Here is a 27138-nt window from a genome sequence, read left to right as displayed (position 1 = left end):
ATGCCGAGGCCTATGTGACTCAGTAGGATAATAACGTGCACGTGACGTAACACAGTCGAGGAGCATCTACGACCACATCAGAGTCAGGAGCTATAACTGTAACTGGGCAATTATCCTGCGGATGAATTAGTCCTAAACAGCTGCTGTAAGTGTGGAGAGTGGACCAACACATTTGGTCGCGATAAGGAACAAAAAGCTACCAGGATGTGGAGACGGTGACACTTCTAAATCCAGCGGATAAAAAGAAACCTCAGTCCAATCCGAGGAGATTCTCGAAACAGAGGCGCCAATCGCCAACCTTCGCGGCTCGTGAGTCAGATACCGCGGCTAGTCCACCCGCCGCCGTGGCCGCCGTGGTACTTGGTACTTGGACTGACACGGATAATTATAGGTCACAAGATGTTTCAGGAACTTATTCTCAGCCAACATCTCCTTATACAATGGACATCGACTTTCTAATTCTATCCGTCTTCAACTGACTCACATGACCGATTTTCTTTACCGCATTGTTTTGGATTTGCCGTTCTCACATGATTCAGGCTTAAAACAGACCCAGCCCGACCATTACAGGCAGTATAGTCATATGATTCAGCAATAGTCGGTCAGTAACATCCGGATATCGTTTTGTTGTACAAGTTATAGTCTATGAGCCGATACCTAATTTGCATTGTATAAACACATAACCTGGGGTTTCTTGAAATGTATTGCGAAATTTTCCGAGAAGAAAATAATCGTCAGCTATTTTTTCGTGGAGGTCGACGAAAGGAAGGTATCCAAATGATTAAACAATGTCTTTGTCCTTCACATATAATATATATTTCAGATATCTATATTGGTTTGTCATCCTAGGTTGTAATGTTTCATGTATATTGGGTTACCGTTGCGATACTTTAATAATACTAGGGCTAATCCTTAAACATAGACTAAATAATTAACTAGTTAACTTGGTACGTTTCTTCCGTTATGTCGCCTTATTTATCTTTGTCATAATCATAAATGTACTCCCTATCATACTCAATCTACCATTGAATATTTACTCCCATCCAAATTTATTTTGGCCCAACAAACGTATATTCTCAATAAAGTTGTAAAATAGTTGCCAACAAAGTAAAACACACATGGACTAAATTAATTCCCTGCAAGGTAAGTTAAGTTAAGTTTTTGGGCAGACCCAGATGTTTAAATATTGCGATTTCTACATTGCCTTGGATATTGATTAGTCTAGTATCAAATTTTTTGGAAGATAACCAACTGCTGCTAACCACATTTTGTGTTCTTGCATCCGATAGGTTGTCCTTGTCCTTTGTTCCCGAATCTGCAGTTTTCAGAGGACTACATCAAAGTTTACTTATTTGTAGCATTACAATACCGCTATGAAAATATTTACAGAAATAGAGCAAAGTAAAAGATATAATCCACGCTGAAACAAGCATTTCATTATTTTTTGTCCAAAGTTTTACTGACCACTGACTAGAATTTAAAATAAGCCTGTAGTTTGTTGACTTTAAAACGCTGTTGAGCACATCTTAACAGTATAGACAAATTAATTAATGTTTCTTTGTAGAAAATCTTTTTCTTTCTCAGTTTTTAGAACTGCAGATTAATTTCAATCCAACAACAATGTGTCCACTTAGCGCCAACATACACATACTGTTATATTCAAGCAATTATTTGTAACCTGTACGGTGATGGTGTGTGGATCCCGCCAGATTCGTGTGAACGAGTTATGGCCCTACTGTACCGGTACCTTGATGTAAGCGGCTCAGTTCGCGGTACTCATTAATTTCCCCAAGGAAACTTCCTCGCTTTGTCTTGTGATCCGACTCCGCCTGAATGTGTCCACTTAGCGCCAACATACACATACAGTTCTACTTAAGCAATTATTTATAACCTGTACGGAGTTGGTGCGTGGAACCCACCAGATTCGTGTGAACGAGTTATGGCCCTACTGTACCGGTACCTTGATGTAAGCGGCTCAGTTCGCGGTACTCATTAATTTCTCCAAGGAAACTTCCTCGCTTTGTTTTGTGATCCGACTCCGCCTGAATGTGTCCACTTAGCGCCAACATACACATACAGTTCTACTTAAGCAATTATTTGTAACCTGTACGGTGATGGTGTGTGGAACCCGCCAGATTCGTGTGAACGAGTTATTGCCCTACTGTACCGGTACCTTGATGTAAGCGGCTCAGTTCGCGGTACTCATTAATTTCTCCAAGGAAACTTCCTCGCTTTGTCTTGTGATCCGACTCCGCCTGAATGTGTCCACTTAGCGCCAACATACACATACAGTTCTACTTAAGCAATTATTTGTAACCTATACGGTGATGGTGTGTGGATCCCGCCAGATTCGTGTGAACGAGTTATGGCCCTACTGTACCGGTACCTTGATGTAAGCGGCTCAGTTCGCGGTATTCATTAATTTCTCCAAGGAAACTTCCTCGCTTTGTCTTGTGATCCGACTCCGCCTGAATGTGTCCACTTAGCGCCAACATACACATACAGTTCTACTTAAGCAATTATTTGTAACCTGTACGGTGATGGTGTGTGGAACCCGCCAGATTCGTGTGAACGAGTTATGGCCCTACTGTACCGGTACCTTGATGTAAGCGGCTCAGTTCGCGATACTCATTAATTTCTCCAAGGAAACTTCCTCGCTTTGTCTTGTGATCCGACTCCGCCTGAATGTGTCCACTTAGCGCCAACATACACATACAGTTCTACTTAAGCAATTATTTGTAACCTATACGGTGATGGTGTGTGGATCCCGCCAGATTCGTGTGAACGAGTTATGGCCCTACTGTACCGGTACCTTGATGTAAGCGGCTCAGTTCGCGGTATTCATTAATTTCTCCAAGGAAACTTCCTCGCTTTGTCTTGTGATCCGACTCCGCCTGTATGTGTCCGGCGGGTACAGTCTGGACTAACAGAATATTCGAGTATTTGGGACCACAATGTAATCAGAAGTGTTTAAACTCTCGTAAAAATAAAATTTTTGTAGAGCAAAGCGGTACGGTACTTTAAATAATAATTTCTATTCGAAATAATTAATGCCTTTATTGCTACATTGTCTGAAAGAATTATAAACACGCACAAATTATTTTCTGCAACATAAAGTAACAAAATACATAAAGATATACTTAATGAATTACCTTTAAAATCGCCAGTAATCAAGTTTACTTTAGAAGAAAAATTTTGCAGGACTGTTTGTTCTTATCTGGACACCATGTAAAATTGGTTATGAATGATTTAATCCCCTTTTACCAACTAACGGACACACATAATTCTTAAAAATGGAACGAAGAAATTGAACATAAAAATTAAAGTTATAGTTAAAAATTTATACACGACCAACGGGGTTTGTAGTATAGACAAATAAATTCTTCTTATAAAGACACAAACTTAACTAGACACCCTTGAAATTACACAACCATAGAACGATAAGATTAGGAAACATTAGTAATACCGTCAGAGATACATCTAAACAGCACATTAACATTTTGTGTTGCACAGCAAGTGTTCAATTTGAGTGTTTTCCCTTTATTGAAGGAGTTCGATCAATGTACAGAACTACAGTAGGACAACTACAATGTAATTCTTAATTTAAGTAAAACTCATAAATTGATAATTGTAAAGTTAGTGAATTTAAAATTATTAATCTATAACCAATTCCTTTAGGATAATAGGCTGCCGCATATTTGCCATCTCAATATGTTACAAAAAAAGTATAACACTGCGTTTCGAGGATTGAAATCTACCCACTTATTCAGGTGTACAACGAACCTCAAGAAATTAAAATTGAAACTACTGTAATACCGATATGAAATCATTAAATTCAAACAATAAAATACTCATTTCTGTGTTTGATTTGATAGAAGGGAGGTGGTGTTATCCCATAGTTCAACATGGGAGCCATCTATATCTTTGAGCTTATCACAAAAGCAACAAAAGTTGTAAACTTTCGTCGTAAACGGTTTCTATCTTTACTGTGATAATAGTTCAAATTTGTGTGTGTGTGTGTGTGTGTGTGTGTGTGTGTGTGTGTGTGTGTGTGTGTGTGTGTGTGTGTGTGTGTGTGTGTGTGTGTGTGTGTGTGTGTGTGTGTGTGTGTGTGTGTGTGTGTGGTGTGTGTGTGTGTGTGTGTGTGTGTGTGTGTGTGTGTGTGTGTGTGTGTTGTGTGTGTGTGTGTGTGTGTGTGTGTGTGTGTGTGTGTGTGTGTGTGTGTGTGTTATAGATCGTTGTCTTTACTATCCAGGAGGGGTTTTCAAGTCTTTAATATTTTGAAATAGTTAAAAAAAATACAAATTTTTGTTTCAACAGAATAAATAGGTAATTTGTATTCCATTGCTTACTTAGCTTGGTGAGTATTAAGAGATCAATTTGATAACTAAAGTTAACCACATATAGTAACAAAAACATTCGAATATGTATATTTTGAATGACAGTGTTCGTTCATATTTACGCACGAGAAGTCGTTGATTAATAAGCTAATTTATAATTTGGAGGATAGATTCGTATTTACTTAATATTATCATTTGTGTACTGTGGAATAAAAAAACGGATTGTTAGAGGTTTGTGCTAACGGCGTAGCTGATGGGGTTGTTTTTTGTGCGAATGTTATATATAACCCTTTCCACTATTTCTTATATATGTGCAATTAAAGATACAAATTAATCCAATTTGTTCCAATCAAACAATTCTAAACCAGCTAATTTATATTTGATACATCTCACAGTCACAGAGTTTTGCTGGGGTTACAGCATTGATGTCACATACTTGCATCGCTTAAACTTTCGTCCTCCCCCTCCCCTCTCTTTGAAATCCTGAATGCTTTATTGGTCAATATTTGCAGCCGTAAAAGTTCGCTGAGGTGACATAAATAGATAGTAAATAAGGTCGATTGAATTGTTTTGTGAAAGCGGATGCCATGCAGATAAGCGGAACGCCTCCCAGTCCCGTTATCAGATGTCAACGCTAATGTATTAGTGCTAGTAGGGCATTAATCCATGGAGTGCCAAGATCTCAGTCTGCTAGCCCTCTTCTCAGTACGAATGTGTTTCTCAAGCTGTTTGAGACTCAGATACTGAAAGCTGTAATATGCGACATATAGGTCAGAGTAAGCTTGCTGTTTTTCGTAATTTGCGGAGAAATATTAATTTTTGTATTTGGCATCTCAAGAATACGCCCAAGTACGCACTAATATTTAAACAATTATAATCATCGACGTATGTGTAAGCCATAGTTGACGTGTCAAAATCCATCCAAATATTGACTTTCGGTAGTGTTGGAACATCAGAATATGAATATTGTTTTCTGTCCTATTTGGGTGGTTACCTGCACCTCCATTTGGTAGAAAATTTTGTATCCTATTAATATTAACATACAAAAATACTTTCTACATTTCTGCCTGAGAACGTTTTGGGTTAATAAGAATACCCCAACTGTCAAGATTATCGAGAACACTGAATCAGTGAAGGTCCTTGGCTTCATCTATCACTTTGGCGCTAGGTATTTTTACCCAAAGATATCTTATAAAATTTGCTAAGTCAGATCCTCCGCATTGCTTTTACGATCTCATATATATGTATATATATATATATATATATATATATATATATATGTATATATATATATATGTATATATATGTATATATATATATATATATATATATATATATATATATATATATATATAATCCACCTAGTCTATGGGATATCGTTATGAAAAAGCTGCTCGAACACGGAGTTTATGAAATTATTCAAACTTTAAAAAGTAATAAAAATAGTTTAATATCTAATAATAGTTTTATATAAAGTCGTGCAAACCAGCTTTCATCGAGTTGGGTTTGTTCATGCAGATACACTGACTTGCATCTACATATCGTAAAGTACATTTCTGCATGAACAAATGTATCAACGTTCGTGGTAGAGAAATGCATATGACGATGTGAAAGACAGAATCATGTACTGTCGAACTGGGCGACCTGGGCCGACCAAAGTGGGCGAATCAGCGACGCTTGTCGTGGTACCCGACACTCGAGAGGGCCGTGATCTACAAGTTTTAAAATACTTTCATTGTGGTATGTGTAATGTTGTAAAGAAACCAATAGACCATATAAAAAAGGCCTTGCACTGTTTTACATCTAAAACTGTTAAAACAACAGGAGAAACTATAACAAGGCATAAGTTGAAAGTTAAATAATTTTTAAAATAGATAACAAGGATTTTAAGGTCAGATACTTCCAACTATTTAAATGTGTTTGTTGAATTAAGAGGTGTGCAAGAAAAAACAAATTATCTAGCTGTATTATATTCATCATGTGTTGCGGGATGTTCATACTCGGTGTTAGAACTTGGTCAGTGATAATGCAGTTAGCAGATGTTTGCATTTAAATTGTGGTTTTGTTTACTATGTCAACCAATCTTAAATTTTTAGCAGCAGCCTACAGAGATGGAGTATTATTTTAAATATAAGTAGCTAAAAAGGGTCCATTCACAGGGGTTCTGACACCAGATGGAATTTAAGAAGAACAGGGCTGGATTTACATATGGGCTGAATGGGCTATAGCCCAGGGTGGCTTAATTATTCAGGGGGCGGCAAATTTTGGTAAAAGAGTAAAAAAAAATTATTTCAAAAGTTAAAAACATGTGAAAAAATTACTTGTAATCAATTTGTAAACATAAAAATTTGTAAATTGAAATTGTTTAAACAATCATTTGCTTAATATATTCCATTTATTTCGTAAGCCTAACATTTATGACATATGATATGTTCCGGGACGCGACAGTATTCGCCCGCAAGTAGTCAGCCGATAGCTCTGGGCCTCTGAGACTTGAAGGTATCTCTTGACTACCGCAATACCAAGGTAAGCCTACATGGTTGGTGGGGGAGGGACAGCCCAGGGGCGACAAATCTTCAAATCCGCCCCTGAGTAGATACATGTAGTAGTGTTCTCTTGTGGTGGCTTATTACTTTAGGTAACAACCTTATTGTGCCTTCACGCCAACCTCTGTTTTCTGAAATCTGATAACTGTGTCGTGAGTCGACTGCTGTAATAGGCAGTATACGCTCAACTGAAGAAATCCTAGAAGATCGAAACACACAGTACATTCTCGATCAATCTTGTCTCACAACACAATTATCAAATTTTAGAAAACTTAATAGGTTGCTGTAAAGGAACTACAAAGTAATTATCAGTAACAAATATAGGATTTATCTAACATTTCATAGTAGCCCCCATTGCACGAAACTCGCTCAAAACTAAAAAGACTGTAACTTGAAAAAGGAGGCAAAACTGATGCCGAAGGCTTCATGCTTATTTTTCCTAATTTGGTAACACTATTTTGGCTGTTATTTGGGTAGACCTGCATATAAAATTAATTTAAGACATATAATTCTATCTTAAGGCTTTAAACGAAATATAACGTTTAAGTGGGGAGCTCATGTTCTGCGTAGGAGGGCCTGGCGAAGTGGTGAGCGGCCCTGGGAGCAACACTGGACGATGGTACACGAGCGCCTGCCTTCACTGGCAAGAGCTGAATTTGTTAACAGCCTTCCAAATAATATGAAAAGAGTACAGCCTCAAGCGTTAAATATTAATTGAAAACTTAGATTTTTATCAATGGGAGAGTTCATATCTCTGAACTGAGGGAGTGAGTAAACCCCGAATGATTACATTATACACAACAAATACGTCTTTTTCTGTATTTACTTAAATTTCGAGGTAAAAAGAGGCAAAACTGATGCCGAAGGCTTCATGCTTATTTTTCCTGATTTGGTAACACTACTTTTGGCTGTTATTTGGGTAGACTTGCATATAAAATTAATTTAAAACATATAATTCTATCTTAAGGCTTTAAACGAAATAGAACGTTTAAGTGGGGAGCCCAGGTTCTGCGTGGGAGGGCCTGGCGAAGTGGTGAGCGGCCCTAGGTAGCAACACTGGACGATGGTACACGAGCGCCTGCCTTCACTGGCAAGAGCTGAATTTATTAACAGCCTTCCGAACAATATGAAAAGATTACAGCCTCAAGCGTTAAATATTTAATGAAAACTTAGATTTTTATCTCTGAACTGAGGGAGTGAGCAAACCCCGGCTTATTAAACTATACATAACAAATCTTTTTTCTGCATTTACTTAAATTTCAAGGTAGATAATAATGTGTTAAAATTGATCCTTGGATTTTATTTTAAAATAAAGAATTATTGTTTGTTCACAATAATAATTTATCTAAATGTTTTCTTTATGGCGTTTCTAATGGTTTTCTAAAAAGTCAATACAAAAACTAGGTTTATGAATTTTAAGCTTTTTAATCCCTCATGTCTTCTAAAGTATGGTTTTACAGATAGGATTCCGTTTAAATACTTTAAATCAAACAAACTTCTTTGCCGCCATATTGACGACAATCTTAATTGGAATCTGCACGTGATCATGTATGGAAAGCAGTACGACGTGCTATGCTCCGAGCCGTCGCGTCGTTCCCAAGTATGTAGCACGAAGTACTTTTTAGAGAGTATCATGCAAAATTCAGAGGCAGTTCAACATCACGGAATAATTATCTGGAGATTTTCAAGTCGAAGAAATTTTAGTATAGTTTTGAAATTGCAGAAATGATTCTTGAGAGCCATTGCTAAAGTGAACATCAGATCCTACTGTTCAGAGAGTTTAATCTAATGACTTTTGCTGGATTGGTGGGGTGTGGTTTGTCAGATCATATCCCGAACAATTTCTCAAGAATGGAGTGTTTAATTTGTACTCTACAAGATAGAGGGAACTACTTACAGTGCTTGTTCACAACACCCGTACTTAGGAAAAGGAACCATTTTATCAATGCCACACAATGCTTAATGAATTGCCAAATGAGCTAAACATTATTTAGGAATCACCTGACTTAAAAAGAATCAAGTGAATAATTTACAAACAAATGTTTTTATGATATAAATATATCACATTCAAAACCATAACGTTTCCCTTTTTGACGTCTTCGTACCTAATTTACATACTTTGCAACGAAAGAGTAAAAGATTATTGATAATTACTCAACCTTTTTTGCATTATACGCAATTTATTTGTGATCTTTAATTTAAAATCGTGTAAGATCTGGCATCAGTTCACTCGTCACTTTCGAAGGTAAGGTTTGCTTTCTGTAGTAGCCACTTGTGTGGCATTTAATAAGCAAAACCTTAGAGAGCCCCTGACAGTCGGCGTCGGCCAATGACACTCAAACAGTTCTGGAGAGTTTCCACTCAGCTGATTGCGTAAACAGCCAGAACTCTCCTAGCGCGCGGGTTTCCCTAGCAAGAACAGTAACACACTGACTGGGTCGCCTCGGGCAGGAAACCTAACCGCTAGAGACACCGCTTGTGTGCGTGCACGGCTCCTACCCAGAGCACCCTCTCATTGGCGTTTGTTTGCCGATCGTGGGAGGGGAAATTGCTCAAGGTCGATTTGGTAGAAGACCCACGTCCTTGCTGCTGGCACCTGTCGCGGAAATTACCGGAAAACTTCACTGCACGGAATAATTTTGACTTTATTTTGTGGTTTCTAGCCTAATTGTGTTCGGAGGGAAGGGTTCAGGAAATAGGTTGTTAAATGCAAACCAGGTTGCTCTTCACGGACATTTTCTTTTAGGATGAAATTTCAGGTTAATAATAACCGATTTCCTGCCTGCGTGACTGCGAACGCACGTGTCGGTGCAAATAATTTGCGAAAGTACAAAAAGTACTATTACATTATAATTTGTCTATTTTAACTTATTTCCGAAACGCGATCCATGTAAATTTGTACTAACCATATCAAAAAGTCTTCATGGAAGATAGGAAGAAAGACTGCACCTTGTTTCCCTGCATTGGATTTAAGGCAAAGTGCACTATTTGAATGTAGGTCAAATAGTTTTTTCTATTAATAATATTGAACGCATACTCTTATAATTATACGAGTACTATAGTCTTCAATTCTCAGCTATAAATAACGATCTTCAAATATAAAATCCACTCACAATGTTTTTTGAAGTATGAGTAATGATGCGAGTGTTTACAAATTTAGACCGTATTCTTTCCAGAAAATATAATACTACAGAGTAAAATATAATAGTAAACGTCACCTTACACTGTCCAATCCAAGTGTAATCCATACAGACACATTAATCTAATTGGGATATTATAAAAGTTTAACTGAGCAAATGGGTAAAGAGAGCAAATTTCTGCCTTAATAATAAGGATTATCTAAACATAAAATAAAGATAAGTAGTTGTTGTTAATACTACTATATTAGGATATATATTTTTGTGATTTAATGTTTATTGAAATTTAATTCGGCTATTGCCATTTATACAAATTTAGTGAATGTAAATAAAAGTCGTTTGACAGGTACTTGGTCTTTCGATCATATGTTAGTTTGGTTATTTAAACGCATATGTGACAGAAACGGCTAAGTACAATAAAATTGAATCGCAAAAAGTAAGCGGCTCTGTGGTGTAATGGTAGCACACTCGCCCGGCAAGTGAGAGCTCCAGGTTCGAGTCCCGGCGGAGGAAGTACGTACTTTTTATGATTCAATGTTTATTGAAATTAAATTTGGCTATTGCCATTTCAATAAACATATATATATATATACTCATATATATATATATATATACTCATATATATATATATATATATATATATATATATATATATATATATATATATATATACAGAGTGTTACGTACTATGCTCAATAAAACAATGCTAGTTGGTTTGGGATTTTAAAACCTGTCAGACACGAAATACTCCGAACGGGTTTTCTTGAATCTATTTTTGCTTCATACCATGTATTTTACTAAAATAGCTGTTTTACTAAGGATAAATTGATAAGGGTGAGATACCTCTAAGTCATTCACAACATACAATGTCTACACCATAGATGTCAAATACATTCTGGTATATCAGTAGCGTTGCACAAACGATCAAAAACGAATCGTCCTCTACTTCAAACCATCAAACATTGACTTCTTCAATCTTTAATTTCGGTGATTCATCAACAAGTGAATTCTAATGTGTTATAACAGTTTATAGACCGGTGGAGATAATCGGATCTCGTCACCATCGGTTAGCAACAAGTGAAAGTGCAGACATCCCTCCATCTCTCTCGCACCCACGAGCGGCATACCATGTTGCCCTCTCTCTCTGTTGCACAGACGGGCCAGTGCTGCCTGGGGTTTCCCGGGCTGGCGACTGGTAATTCATTATCATGTTAGTCTATGGATTCGCGGAACGCGTTTTTATACGGCGATGTCTGGCTGTGCGGAGCATAACCGCAGCGGAACTTTCACAGCGGTTCTCCTTTGAGCGAATGTATTATCTTCCATTAAAAATAACTGGTAACTGTAGATACAGGTATCACCACCCGTCTTTAATTTCTGAAACCCGACTCTATTTTTTGTCCATCCTAGTCTGTACACGTGTATGCCCTGACCGACCGTCTTATTGGCTCAATTATTACAAATTCGCTTGTGACCTTTGTACTTGTAAATATGGGACTTTGCACACAAATGCTTTTGTGAGCAGTGTGTGTAAAGGTCACGTGTAGGTAAATTCTGGCATAACAGCCGAGAGTGCCTCTTGGTGCATGTAATAGGGAAACCAAAGATAATCCAAACTTGGGCTCTAACTGAAATAAGGAACTGGCATCAGCCAATAGAACTCGCTAGTGTTGCTCTGACAAGCCAATGGTAGTACTAGCACTGGCCGTTGGATCACGTTGTGAATGACTGTTCCAGTGATACTTCTGTTTTACTTTTTATGTGGTTTTATTAATAATGCACGCAAAGCAAGTGGATACTACGAACAACTAATAGTAAAAAAGGCACTATTCCCGTAATATATTGTAATAACTACACACTTTCCACGAATTGTCGAAGAGAAATTAAAACCATTGAAAGAAATCTCTGTGCATATATAAATACTGTAAACATGCAGTACTTATCTGAGTTTGAGACTCAAACAACATATTCATCGAACTGCAATTGACTTAAATTTTTAGAATAAGAAAACTTAAACATGGGTGGTATTAAATGAATGAAATACATCGCTGAATCAAATTGTGTTACTGGATAAAAATAAATATAATTTAATAGTCTCCTGGTTGAAATTTAAATATATAACAGGATAGACCTATAATCAGTTTACCCAGTGAAATCTTTTACCCCCAGAGCAGTTTGAAATACTTAGTATTAAAGTTAGCGTTCTCGCTTTAGTCTGATGCAGCTTGGACAGAGTTCAGTCAGCTCAAAGATGAATTTCTTCTTACGATCATCGCTAACTCAGGGACATGGAGATTGCCAAGGTTTCTAGAGCTGATGCAATGAAATTGTAGAATTTCAGCGGCGTGTATTTCATAAATCGTTCGTAACAGATACTTTAGAGAAGAATAACCAGTTAAAAGTTTCCAACAACGACCTGATTAGATGCCACTATGTATCCAGAATTTTATCTCAGCCTAATCAACATTCTATAATATGAGTCTATACCATAAAACAGAACGGAACGGAAGACAATCTAGTCATTAACCCAACCAAGTCAAAGTGTACAGCACTCACGTATTTACAACTGTGTCATCCTAGAGATGACTCTTCTTCCAGCGGCGTGGAAGACAAAGGCAGCAATTGCCCTCACCCAAATCTCGAGATAACCCTCAGGTCCTCGGCGTACTTAGCATTCCAGTGTCCGAGATCAGCATCATTACCCGCGAGATCGCGGCATCCGGTGTGGGCGGTGGTGGGGGGATGACTCACATGGCCCTGGATTGTGAGGAATTTCATTCATTCACACGCCGGTCATAGCTGTAGCACCAGAGCCGGTTTGAGCATTTCACTTTCTTTGGCGGCAAAATGTGCCGAGGCACTGCCTTCAGCAACTGCATGTCAGTGCAGCAACTCCTTAACTTCATCCAATCTGGAATTCCCCCCCCCCCCCGCGACTGCATCAGCAAGACTCTTATATGTATAGTAATTATGGTACTGCCCTATTAGATTTAGACACTTCCTCCTGTTTAATAAAAAACAATAATGTTCTAAATATTCAAATCTGAATATGCTTTATGTTTATAATCTGAGTTACCTATCCAAGTTGAGTTTTCCATTGGGAAACTTATTAACTAAAAGATATGAAATGACCAAGGTCTAAGACTAAATAGTATGATGATAATATAACAGGACAACCAAGTCAAGACGCCGCGTAATTTGTTATACAGTCCTGACCAATACATAATATATACATTCAATAGTAGTGAAGCCATGTGGTGAAACACCTGCTAAAGCAACTCAGAATCCTGATTTAACTGTTATTCTTTAGAATAATGTTTATGTAATAGGCTACCATAGTACCATAGACACTGCATGCCAGTAGAGCAGAATCTTATTCTACAGCAGCCACGTACTGTATCTTGCTTTAATATAATTGACAGTATATACTACATACAATAAGTTATTTAGTTTATACATGGCAAATCATGTCTCCAGCTTGAACTGGTTCTATCTACTAATTGCAATGTAAGATTAAATTCAAAGCCACCATTATCATACATTGACATGTGTGTCTATAAAGTGGAATATTACTCCTCAGATAACCTCTTCAAACCCTAAGTTAACTTTCTTCTAATGTTGAGACTTTACCGCCACACATGACATGTGTGTCTATAAAGTGGAATATTACTCCTCAGACAACCTCTTCAAACCCTAAGTTAACTTTCTTCTAATGTTGAGACTTTACCGCCACACATTGACATGTGTGTCTATAAAGTGGAATATTACTCCTCAGACAACCTCTTCAAACCCTAAGTTAACTTTCTTCTAATGTTGAGACTTTACCGCCACACATTGACATGTGTGTCTATAAAGTGGAATATTACTCCTCAGACAACCTCTTCAAACCCTAAGTTAACTTTCTTCTAATGTTGAGACTTTACTGCCACACAGGATATTGGTGAATGGCTTGATGTTTTAGAGTTTTTCTACGCCAGTAATTGAGTGCTCTAACTTGTTTAAAGGAACACTGTCAAAAAACATTGCAAATTTTTGGACTTCCACACAAATTGAACCTGTGGCCTCTCAGTTAGGGAGCCCAGCTTTTCGCAAGGTGAACATTTTAATTTATTTTATTATATTATATAAATTTATGCTCCTCTACCTTAAACTACTACCTCAGGTTCCATGGTAAAAACTAAACGAAACCATAAAATTGTATGACCTCTTTAACACCCAATTTATAGTAAACAGCGATCAACTTTTTAGATTAACTAATTTATAGTTGCTTATTAACACCGTGCCTCTTCCAGGTCTCTGTTATTGTCCAAGGAATCATTACGGGACGTTCCATTGGACGAGATGAACAGTTTATCAAGACAATAAGTTGGAGGTATATCTTTCCATTTTGATATATTGAATTTCAATTTTGTATTTTTACCCAATATAAAATCGCTAAGCCATGCTGGTACTTTTTACATGTGTTGTAATTGCTGTAGAATATAGGCTTTAAAATGTCAAAAATTCAAGACAGCTGGTGTTTCACTGAAATTTGAACAAGGGGTCTAAGTGGAGTTCACGACTAAGAGTAAATTGAGCGACTCAAAGAGTAAACTCGAGTGATGGTAAAGTCACGATTGTGATGACGCAATGGGTGAGTTGGTACTCTTTTAGTTTTACAGTACTTTACACTTGCAATTTCGTGATCGAGGCGACTAGTGTCGTGACTATTGTCTTCACGAATCTTTTGCCATTCATGAATCTTCAGGCAACCTTTTAACTTTTACTTGTATGTCTAGGGCTGCTATGACCCCGGGGTAAGGGGATCCAAAGTAAAGACCTTACTTTGGATCCCCTTCCTCCAAAAATTAAAAAAAGACCTCTATCTAACATGGAATAATAATTTGCTAGAACTCTTTGTTTGAATTGAATTTAAATAATTGCTCGATATATATTTGAAAATAATTTATTAAACAATGTTAAACGCTTTGTCTATTATAATAGTAAGTAAAAAAATCTAATCTTGTGAAATCACTCTTCCTACCAATATAACAATTAACCGCAACCTAACATCTTGTAAATGCAAAAGTCTAAAATTATTTATTTATTTAATCCATTATTATTCTATAATTTTATTTATTAGTAAAAAATATTTCTATTTGAGCAAATAAAGATTAGTAAATTGTTTAGTGAATTTTAAGTGACTTTGTTGAGATGAATGTCTAAGAATATTTACGTCTCTCAAAGAATACCTTCAAAGAAAAATTAGCTTTTTCTGGAACTCAGTCCAAGTGGTAAAATAATATAAATTGAACTCAAAATAAAGTTATCTACATGTGAAAGACAATATATTTAAATACAAACAAATTTTGAAGTAAGAAAATTCATAATACATCGGGACAAACATCTCATACATATTTTTCAGAGGAATTATTGCACAACGCTTACTTCATATTGCTGAGCTCAAATTCAACCACATAATACACCAATTAAATGTATTGCATCCTCACTTGAAATAAAAATGTATTACACTTTCAATGGAGCAAATTACGAGCCGATCCGCGGAACCATGCGTTGGGTGGCAAAAAGCGCCTCACTCAATCTATCAGTTCACTCTTGAAACATAAGAATAACATTTGAAATTTATACGATATTTTAAAGGAATAAATGTGGAAGTTCTAAGTAAATAGAAAATACTGTACGAAATACTCTAATGTTATACCAGCACAATGTTTGGTAAATGTTTTTAGCTCAAAACGGTTTCATTCGAATTGATTATAATCGTTTTTATATAGTTTGCCTATTTTTTATGTTGTGGTCAGAAAAATGTGTAGTGGAAAAGTTAGGATAAGGTGGAAAAGTATAAAATAATATATTTTATTCTCTATTTCAAGCCTTTTTTCAGCTGTATTTGTTATCTCGGTATAGCCTGAAGAACACCGCCAACCGAATTGCAGCGGTCGAGTCTGCTACTATTATCGCCGTAGACGAATAATAGTATTAACAGCTGCTGCGCAAACACACAACTGTTAATACTTTACATTGTTTGTGACTTTCTAATTACAAATCAAGCAGTGTAATATACGATATTCAGTTTGTCATGATTATATTTTAGATCATCTGTACATGAAAGTAAATTGTTTCCATAACAGTCATCATCGTCAAAACGGCACGCACGGTGCGGCGCGGGCGGATGTGGAGCGGCGAGTCCTCAAACCAGAGAAATTTTGATTGCCACCCGTTTCAATTCGTTGCGGTGTTCCTCGCCCTGTATCGAGATAACGGTACATCTGACAATAAAGGCTTGAAATGTTGTCCGACTGAAAGTTATATCCTGGCCACAAAAATAAAAAATAGGCACTTTACATTTTCCAACCCATACTTGAATTGAATTAAAACATATCGAGAAAAAATATGCCATACAATTGCTACCTTGTATCTAGTTTGGTGGGTTAACCGACAATTTGAGTGAGACGCGGTTTGTTGTAAAGTGCCGCGAGGCCGGGACAGTTTGAGCTCCTTGCTATTAAGTCCTCGGGGACCGGCTCCTTTTTCAAAGAATCGCGCAATCCATTTTATACCGCATCCGCGGTTGTATCGCGCGCCCTATCCCCGATCCAGACTGAATTTGCGGCACCCTGCAAACGGGGATAGTCAACGTGCGCGGATGTAACTGTAATTACAGTACATACGTACAAATTGCGATTGTCACTTTTCAGAGACAGCCAATGTGCGCCGGCATGCGGTTACTTCTCTTCCATAACCTTGTGTTTTTTTCCGTAGAGATCAGAGTTTAGTCTGTCTAAACAGTTTAGGCTATAAGTGTGCTATGTATTTCAATAGTTCATATATATAAATATAAAGAGCCCATTACGTTCTATTTAAAGGTATCATTCACCGCTATTTAATGAATAATGAATCCACGTCTTATAAATGTGTATTAAATAATTAAATTAAAAAGGAAAAACGACAATAAATAGCTATATCATTTTATGTTGACTTTATTTTTTTAATACTAAAAATCATCAGTTACTTGTAAATTGCAACGAAATTATTCACATTCAATTATATTAAATTATGTAATTTAAATTTCATTCCTGTTTTAAATTTTTTTGTAGCTTAGAACTGGACTATCCATCAACTGTGGCGCGGGACACCGCGTATTGCATAATTCACTCGCAAAATCGTGACAGAAGCAACCCGTGACGTGACTATTGTCTTCTACGAGAATCGTTCTATACTTGGATCCACATGCGACCTTTCACACCTCAGCCAGACGCTTGATATCTTAGCACTGAGAGCAAGAGTACCCTATCGCAGTACTCTGATAGTTGATTGTACAGTACACTCACAATTCGTGACGGAAGCGACCCGTGACTTGGTTATTGTCTTCTGCCAATCGTTCCATTCATGGATCTCCAAATGAACTTTCACATCTCAGTCAAACTCCTGTTACCCTAGTAATGAGAGCCAGGACAACCTATCGCAGTACTCTGAGAGTTTGATTGTACAGTACACTCACAATATCGTGACCGAAGCCATCCGTGACGTGACTATTGTCTTCTACGAATCGTTTCATTCACATCTCAGTCAAACTCCTGTTACCCTAGTAATGAGAGCCAGGGCAACCTATCGCAGTACTCTGAGAATTTGACTGTACAGTACACTCACAATATCGTGACCGAAGCCATCCGTGACGTGACTATTGTCTTCTACGAATCGTTTCATTCACATCTCAGTCAAACTCCTGTTACCCTAGTAATGAGAGCCAGGGCAACCTATCGCAGTACTCTGAGAATTTGACTGTACAGTACACTCACAATATCGTGACCGAAGTCATCCGTGACGTGACTATTGTCTTCTACGAATCGTTTCATTCACATCTCAGTCAAACTCCTGTTACCCTAGTAATGAGAGCCAGGGCAACCTATCGCAGTACTCTGAGAATTTTGATTGTACAGTACACTCACAATATCGTGACCGAAGCCATCCGTGACGTGACTATGTCTTCTACGAATCTTTCCATTCATGGATCTCCAGACGAACTTTCACACCTCAGACAAACCCCTGCTATCCTAGTACTGAGAGCTAGGGCAACCTATCGCAGTACTCTGAGAGTTTGATTGTACAGTACACTCACAATATCGTGACCGAAGCCATCCGTGACGTGACTATTGTCTTCTACGAATCTTTCCATTCATGGATCTCCAGACGAACTTTCACACCTCAGACAAACCCCTGCTATCCTAGTACTGAGAGCTAGGGCAACCTATCGCAGTACTCTGAGAGTGTGATTGTACAGTACACTCACAATATCGTGACCGAAGCCATCCGTGACGTGACTATTGTCTTCTACGAATCGTTCCATTCATGAATCTCCAGACGAACTTTCACATCTCAGTCAGACTCCTGATATCCTGGTTGTAATCGCCAGGGCGGCCTACTGCTAATAGTAATCATAAAGCATTAAACCTTTTAGTTTCTTGTCTTAACTGTAATTGTAGGTATTATTATTTCTTACTTATTAATACTTATTAATAATTAATTACTTATTAATAATTATTTAGCCGTGTTTGTTTTTATACACACAGTAACACAGGGTATTCTGGTAGCCTTTCTACATCTCAGTTTATCATTCAAACTATGAAAGTTTTCATAAGTCTGTGAATGTATAATATAATTTTAAAATTACAGCTTGAAGGGCTTTCGCTCAAAACCGTTAACTAGAAACACGTAAAAAGCCGTTTTCACAGAGTTATGATGGTACAAAACCGACGGTACTTTTAACATAAACATTTTTTGATAAAATTATCGTCAGTTTAGCCATTTAATTTTACGATAAAATGGGGGGTAACTACACTGCAAACAGTTATAATAGAATTTTGTCATTTTATTGTATCATGCTACAACTTAAAATATGAAATTAGTAAATACAACCAACAACGCTGAGTATAATAATTTGTTTTTTATAGAACACAAACAAGATACATTAAACTAAACAAAATATTTTCTTTTTATATATAACTTGTTTTTTAAGTTTATGAATGAATAAATAATGTTTCCCAACTATAGAATGGTAGAAAACAAGGTTTTCCTATAATTTTTTATTTTAACTTTAGGACTTTTCAATTGAATTATTACCTAGGATAATAAATTAACTATCCCACTAAAAGTTATTCTATTGTAATCTCCCTCAATTCCTTATAGTACATTCATTCACAGAGTCCTCAAAAAGAATATTTAAATATAAACTAAAATGTAAAGGGACAAACTAAACTCTTTATTGCCGTTCAAAATGTACATCGTAAGGAAAAAGTCATGATTGATATAAGAAGTTTGACATTCATTCCACAATACAACATGCACACAAACACGTTTTGCATTTATACACCATACTTTCGCGAATTTTCTCCACTGTCAATGCCAGTGTCTGTGTTCAATATGGATCGTCTCTCACTTATATACCAAACGCTCGTCGACATTTTAGAATGCCTTTGACGCTAAAATAAGGTTTGAAATGAGTCTTTAACACTTTGAGAGTTGGTGCATTTTAAGTTAAATCCGGCAACTTGTTGACAAATTGAACACCTGCCTGCGAAGGCAAGTATTCATGTGCTACGGTTCTGTATTCTGTACGGTTCGGTAGCTGTCTCTGCCTCTTGTATCATATCCGTAGATGGCTCGGCAACTTGTTAGGGCACATTTAGATAAGCAGAATGAAACTCTCCACAATGTATAGACTTGAGAGAGTCAACAGTTGCAGCTTTTGAAAGCTGGTCTCTGAAATTGATGTTCGCAATTATTCGAATCGCTTTCTTTTGAATCTTAAAAACACTCCAAATCCACATCACTCCCCACAAAGCCACTCGGCAGGTAAGATGTGGTAATATTAGATCATATACATCGTCATCAATACTTGAATTGGGCAGTTTTTTGGTAGATATTTAAATACATAAATGCCTGAGGCCAATTTGGTGCAATGTGAAAATTTCAAGTCAACATCTCGGTCAAGGTGTACTCACAGGAATTTTGAATAACCGACTTCTTCAAGTGTAAATTTTGCCACAATGATGGCCGGCCCATTATTTGAATCCATTTTCCGAAAAGCGAAATTCAACACGTTTGATTAATAAAAGTCGTTGGGAGATTGAGGCTGTGTAAATTTTGGATACAGTTGTTCAGGTCAACGAAAACCTGTTGTTCTAAAACCTCCTTTGATTTCCCACTGAAGAAGAGAGTCGTATCATCGGTATATTGCGCAAGTTTCTAGTGCATAAGCGAATGATTCAATATCATTTACATACCCAGAAAAATAATCGGACTGAGAATAGAATCTTGAAGGACCCCATAACTCATTTCCAGCTAACAAATTGCACAACTGATTGAAACCAGTATACATATTATTGTAATGTGAGCAATGATATTTTTGCCAGGTTATTCATCCTTACTACTGTATTTACAGCAGAATTTACTACTGTATTGTTTATTGTAATACACTTTTTAACAGTTTTTTAGGGAATTTTACAGTCTGCATTAAATTAGTAAAATTGTACTGGCTAAGAGAGTATCTTATTGAATAGGATAAGGTACTAAATGATGGCCGATCGGTTTCGCGATCGCGAGGGTCCTTAACCAATTATTTGATACATTTATTTGCTTTATTTATTCATTATAGTAACTTTTATAGATTCGTGGTCCGAACCCCACGTGTAAAGAGTTGCGCGAAGCCTGTTCAAGTGACGTAGTAGTCTGCAGTTGTTGAGCAACAGACAGATGTGAGACATCAGTTCCCAACAGTCGCCAACTCATTCACGGCGCAGCGGCTGTTCATTCATGAGATGATCATGAATCACATGGAAATTCGCAGAATACAATCTAAGTACTATTACACAGTTTTTGCACTATGGATGACGGAGCTAATCAATTGTAGTGGTCTTGGTCAAAACGATTTTGAGACGAGTTGCTCTCTTTGATGACAAACTTCAGCTGTACATTTATATTTTGTACATAGACTTGCGGAAAACTAAACTATGATTTTTCGTTCGAGTACAATTGGTTTTCTATAGTTCTTATGTGCAACAATTATTAATAAAATGCAACTAGGATCTAGAACTTATTATTGATGTGAAGTCTATCAGACAATCGCATTATTAATAACTATTAATTGAGGTTTTACCTTTAGGTTTAAGTAGAGTATTTTATATGATACGTTTCTAGTATATAAGTATTGTATAGGCCTCAATAAATCGCGTTAAAATTATTTAATAACAAGTTTTAATATCAGTATTTGTTAATTTTAGAAATTAGTATCAAATGTACGATGATATACAAAACACCATAGCATTAAAATCGTAAAAGGTTTATTACGTGAATTTAATTGTTAAATAAATATACAATTTTAAATAGACAACAATAAAATGTACGAAATAACTAAACTAACTTTTAAGGATTTGAAAGCCTTAAAGATCACCTATGGCCTCTCTTGAACGTTATAAAACAGTAACGCGCTTTGTATGGCCATCTCATAATAACTTTTGGCAATGCATTGATTACCAAACAATTTTGCAAGTAGGCATATGTTGTGAATTCTTCGTTTTAAATAATTTTAAAGCGGCATAAAAACGCACTTGTTAACCATTAGGCATATAACTTAAAGTTTACTGGTCCCTTTGTTTAGTCTACAGCAATCGAATTTACCGATTTAAAGCAGTTTATTTAACATATTTACAAGAATTTTGTAAGATTCACGTTATTTTGACTGATTTTATTCACATTTTGGGTTAGCCTATTTTACTGTTCTTTGACCATTTGAGAAGCTTTTAACATTTTTAATTTGAAGAAGAATGTTTCGTAATCAATTATTTTGAAACTAAAAATATTGAAATTTCTGTACTTACGATAATAGCAGACGTTTTATTTGAATATTGGAATGCCTATGCTTAACGAAATAAAACCGTATTTACTTGCAGTTTGTATTCTCAGTATATCAAACTCTTACTTACTTTTGAAGTTAAAAACTAAAGTATTTTCGTGTTAAATAAATATACACTCTAGAAGTTTATTCATCTGTAACGGATACATCTGTAGTTTTTTAACGTTATTAGTTCATTTTTTTGTAACTGATACAACGAAATATCGAATGACCCGAAAAATTAATCAAATATGTATGGCAAAGACGGGTAGACATACGGATGAACAGCCCTTTTACTTTTTGACGCTAAAATTAATAGAGCGCAGAAGAATCTATGCACCAAGTTTCAAGTGTCTCGGATCTTTCAATCAAGAGTTAAGAACGGGCAGACGAATAGAATGGTAGATAAAAGACGGATATAAATATAATGTTGCGTCAATAATATCAATAATAACCATTGTGACCTATCATATTTTAATATTTTTGACGTGAAATTCATAAAAACAGCAATTGCTTGCTACCTGTTATGTACGTATGTTCAGTACAGCCTTATTTATGTGCCATATTGTATGTTTTTTTAGCCTCAAATAATTATAAGTGTAACTAATATAATCAAAGATACAACCTACAAGCTGACTGACAAAACCAATGTATGCCCACTTTTCGATTTGTACCATACATTGCATGATATTACAGATTCTAAACATTTAAATATTGTCTTACGTTAGGTTCTTTTCTGTATCGTAACAGATTTTTTGTACCATATCTCGGTTTCCAATAAAGGACCAATGATAACATTTAAACCGACTGTACTTTTGAAAAAGTTCCATAAAGAACTAAAAAAACTTAATTTTGTCTTATACACGTACATACATGTTATATTACATTTTCCATCGAAGATCTGTTATAATAAGATTATTTATGTCTAGATTAGAACATGATAATGTAGCAATGATAATGTATGACAACGCGAGTTTTCATTTCTTCTCAAATGCTTTGTGTCCCCAATTTTTAAATTGTTTAACTGTACACGAGTCCATTTGACGCGTTTTTAATTATTGTTATGGAATTATACTCGGATACTTTCGAAGCCGAATTAAAATCTGCATGTTTGGCAATATCCTGTTTCAGTATTTATAAAAATCTTAAGTATAGAATTTTTTTTCCCATTATTTGCATGTGTTTTATGTGTGTTTAAGTAGACAATTTCAAGCCTACAAACCTAATATGTAAGGCGGAATCAAATTAAATTCAGTCAACATCTACACATTATTTATGTTTATATTTATTTATTTATTTATAAAATAAAATATTTAAATACATGAACTTTATTGATTTTTATATGGGCTATTTTATTGTAGGAACACGGCTATTCTGAGCAAAAGATTAATCTGTACTTGTACGTTTTACTCTTTTATTCAAAAGTTTCTAAAATTAAAGCATAAGAACATTTGAGAATCTTTTTAAAATCTACTATATGAAGTGACATATAGTAAGTACAGCAAGCAATCCATTGTCTAATTTTAATTGGGAAACCCAATATTTGGAGTTTGAGTCAGTACATGTATCGTTGTAGGGTTCTTCAAGGGAACACACTTTGATTGTTGAAACAAAACAAAAAAACTGAATTATGGCGGACGTCCTCCTAATCATTGGCTTATAATTATTTTGAATCTCTATATTTTTAATTTTTCTTTTCACACGTAGAGCAATTAGTGCTTGGAATTCTGTAATTTACTGTCATTTTTGTTAGTTTCGATAAATAGTCTGGCTTGTGTGTTCTGTGTAAAATTTCCAGCTACACTTTTTATAAATGATCTCATACATTTAAAGTAGTTGAGTCTAAATAAGTCAAAAGTTAGCCTATTGCCTGACGTAAGTTTCCATGTTGAGTTAAGAAAACCACCGTCTTGATGGGATTGTAAATAAGTACACCTATGGCAATTTATTAGGAAATCGTTCATGAGTTCATACATAAGTTGTCTTTTTGGTTGTAACTGTGGCCTACAGTAATAATGTAATTTATTATACTATTTCATAACTGACTAATAATGTTTTATGCACTCCATTTCTATTTTCCCATTGGCTATTTCGCTTTCGTGTAGTTAACATTTTATTTGCTTTCGAACAGAAGCGTTTTGAATATATTTTAAAATGCTTAAAAATTTTAATAGAGACAGTTGTGTTTACTTACAGAAAGTTGTAATACTTAAGTAGTTTTAAATCATAAGTTCGTTTTGCTAATTTAGCTATAATAGAATTTTGTAATTGTCTTACTGACCTAGCTACACTGTGGCATTCTTCGAAAGCTGATTAGTTATCACAACAATTTGTGAATCTTGGTTAGATTTACACGATTGCGTACATTTCTGGATTATAGTTATTTACATGGAGAATGACTTCGGAATTGAGTATTGTTATAAGTCATGAACAGACAATTAATACAACTATTAAGTCAAAGATTTCCACTTACCCGAGGGTACCAGAACCATCTCGTCCTCTTCCTCTTCACTGACCTCGAGCTTCTCCCCTGCTCCACTCTCCTGGTCGGCGGCGCCCCTCAGGAACTTGGAGAGATCCTCGTCGGTCCCCAGAATCCTCGACGGCGTCCCTACTACGGAATCACTGTTGATGATTATATTGCCCAGTTCTGTCAGGGAGACCTCTGACGCCTCGGAAGGACTTGTTGGATGTCCTGCCACCGACTCCGGGTGTGACTTGTACCCGCTCTCCTCCGACCACCCCCTCTGTACCCGCACCACTCCCCCACTGGTTGTCCCCGACACTACCATCTCGGTTACCTCGCCCTCGGTGTCCTGGGTCACGCTCGCTGCCACTGACTCGAACAACCCTTCAAGACCTGCGAAACCCCACAGAAAATCGTCCATCTTTCCATTCTTGATTTCACGTTTGTATTGTTCCACAACAACTTAACTTTCAATCTTAACTTCTATCAACCTGTAGAGTTTTTGTACTTTTAATAGAGATCAAATACTTGAGATCAATTCTTCAATTCCAGTTTAACAACTATTTTTAAATTCTTCGATTCGTTCTTGCAGATCCCCAGTGGTTTATCTAGAAATAAACAAATTCTGTAAGTGTTTGAGCATTTCTGAGATTATCTTGTATTAACTAATATGTAAAATTGTGTGTGACTATTATTCTAGAGTATAGATTGGCTGACAGTTCCATGGCGAATTGGGTGATACGTTTCTTATAAGTTTTTCTTAACACGCACATAAATCAACTTTGCATTTATTCAGACTTTACATAATTATTAAAACCACTCGTTAAAGTTCACTTGGAGTCTTTATATTCCAGAAAGAGACCTCCCCCCTACCCCTCCCTTATATATGCTAATTTCATAAGTCGAAGGCGAGCTAGCTTGTATTATTTGTATGTATAGCTCACATAGTCTTCTCAAGCTATTGAAAACACTGATCCTAATGCCATATAGATGCGTAATAAAATACCGAACATAGGGTGTGCTAACTGACCTTAGGGCTAGATTCCTCTGACCTTAAAGTGTCAATAAAAACTACACAATATTGTATCTCGGCATTCATGTTATCTTATAGTTAGTTGCCCACTAAACAGCGTTATAGTGAAAGCAGCCTATACAGAATGTGACAAGAATACTACACATTTTTAACCCTCTAACTATCCAGACTCTTCAGTAACGTCTCGGCCGAAAAACATAGTCGCGTTCCCATTACAAATGCATTTGTTTAAAAAAATTAAACATGTGTTTAATGCCATTTTGTTTTTTTTGTTCGTTCGTATTATATGTTGTAACAAGTCGTTACGATGATAGAAGGTCTAAAGAAAGCGTTGAGCCAATAAAATATGTCGTCGACGTGAACTTAATGAATTTGGATGGACAGAAAGTAAGATACTGTTGTAATGTTTTTCTGACAGATGTATTATACACACCCCAAAATCGTTTAATCTTTAAACATAATGACTAATATCTCAGAAACTATTGAACTGTAAATTTTTGCAATCATTTAAGTTAATCCTAAATATGTTAGGTCGCTCAATGGCATTCAAAAATGTTTGAAACAAATACTATAAAATTTAGCAGAGGTATGTTTTTAACGGGCCTCGGGGCACTAGCCTTGTTAGCTCCAATAGCAACTCACAGCTAACGCAGTTTTGAAAACGGTGCTGTTGGGTGATCGTTAAGGTGGTGGTCCATTATACTAAGATTGTAAGACATTTTCGTAATTCCTTATTTATAATTGGCTAGTTCATAATTTAATATATTGTAGTGAAGTATAATCGTGTTGCGTTTTCAATTAACAGGGCAGAATAATGTTGAGTCGCTTCAGGGTTTTTGTGGCTATACATTACTAATCACATATTTATGCATTTTGTAATTTCGATCTAAATAAAAATAATAAAAAATGCTGAATATTTAACATTTGGTTCTATACGGATATCATAAGGAATTTGGTATGATTAAGTAAATTGTGTCATCAATTTTTGCGCCAGCTATTTAGTAACTATTCAAAGCATATAACGCCTCACTGGTTAGAACTTTAGATTAAACATAATTAATAACCCATAGACTAAGTCAGTTAGTAAGACGGTGTAGTCTCTGATGTCGCTAATGCCAGACTAAAGGGGCGAATGCTTGATAGTTAAATAATTCATTTCATTTACCACCTTGGCCAAATGTCCAGCAACGTACATCTACGATTAAATGGCGACATTAAAATTTTGTCGTCAACTTAAATAATACATAGTTAGCACGTTGTACTGAAGTGGTCTGTTTCCTAACCACCCAGTAAAATAAAGGTGTGCTTTCCTAACCACCTTTGAATAATTATTAACACTGATAATCTTCACCCATCGGATTTAACAGTGATGATTATTGGAATTAAATTGATTAGTCTTTATTGTACTATCACTAGTATAAATTAATACACCATTTTCCAATATAACTTTTATTTTGTGCAAGGCCTTTCGGAATCAAAGATTCCATCATCAGGCACTTCACAAATTAACAAATGTTTACATTTTGTTTAAATAATAAATATTATAATAACATATGATAAACGATTTTGGTGTATGGTTAGCCAGTATAAAATATTTAATCAGAATTACATTTTAATTTCTTTATAAATTGAGATGAGAGTAGAATTGAATTTTGAATTGGTCCGTCTTCATTATTGATACGTTTTTCTTGATTTTGTTAATGTAAAATGTTTCCCAAGCATTTA

The 27138-nt window shown here is 36.0% G+C and overlaps 1 protein-coding gene across 1 annotated transcript in view; it reads right to left on the bottom strand.

Moving 5' to 3' along the window:
* LOC124358647 (DNA-binding protein D-ETS-6-like) overlaps positions 1-24969 on the bottom strand; it is a 75571-nt gene extending 50602 nt beyond the window's left edge. Inside the window, exon 1 of the mRNA XM_046810947.1 lies at positions 24387-24969. Coding sequence (XP_046666903.1) covers positions 24387-24801 — 415 coding nt within the window. The 5' untranslated portion in view covers positions 24802-24969. The remainder of the gene's footprint in view (positions 1-24386) is intronic.
* Positions 24970-27138: the final 2169 nt, after the last annotated feature.

Source organism: Homalodisca vitripennis, chromosome 3 (assembly GCF_021130785.1).
Source record: "Homalodisca vitripennis isolate AUS2020 chromosome 3, UT_GWSS_2.1, whole genome shotgun sequence".
Taxonomy (NCBI): domain Eukaryota; kingdom Metazoa; phylum Arthropoda; class Insecta; order Hemiptera; family Cicadellidae; genus Homalodisca; species Homalodisca vitripennis.
This window is presented reverse-complemented; position numbering and strand designations above follow the sequence as displayed.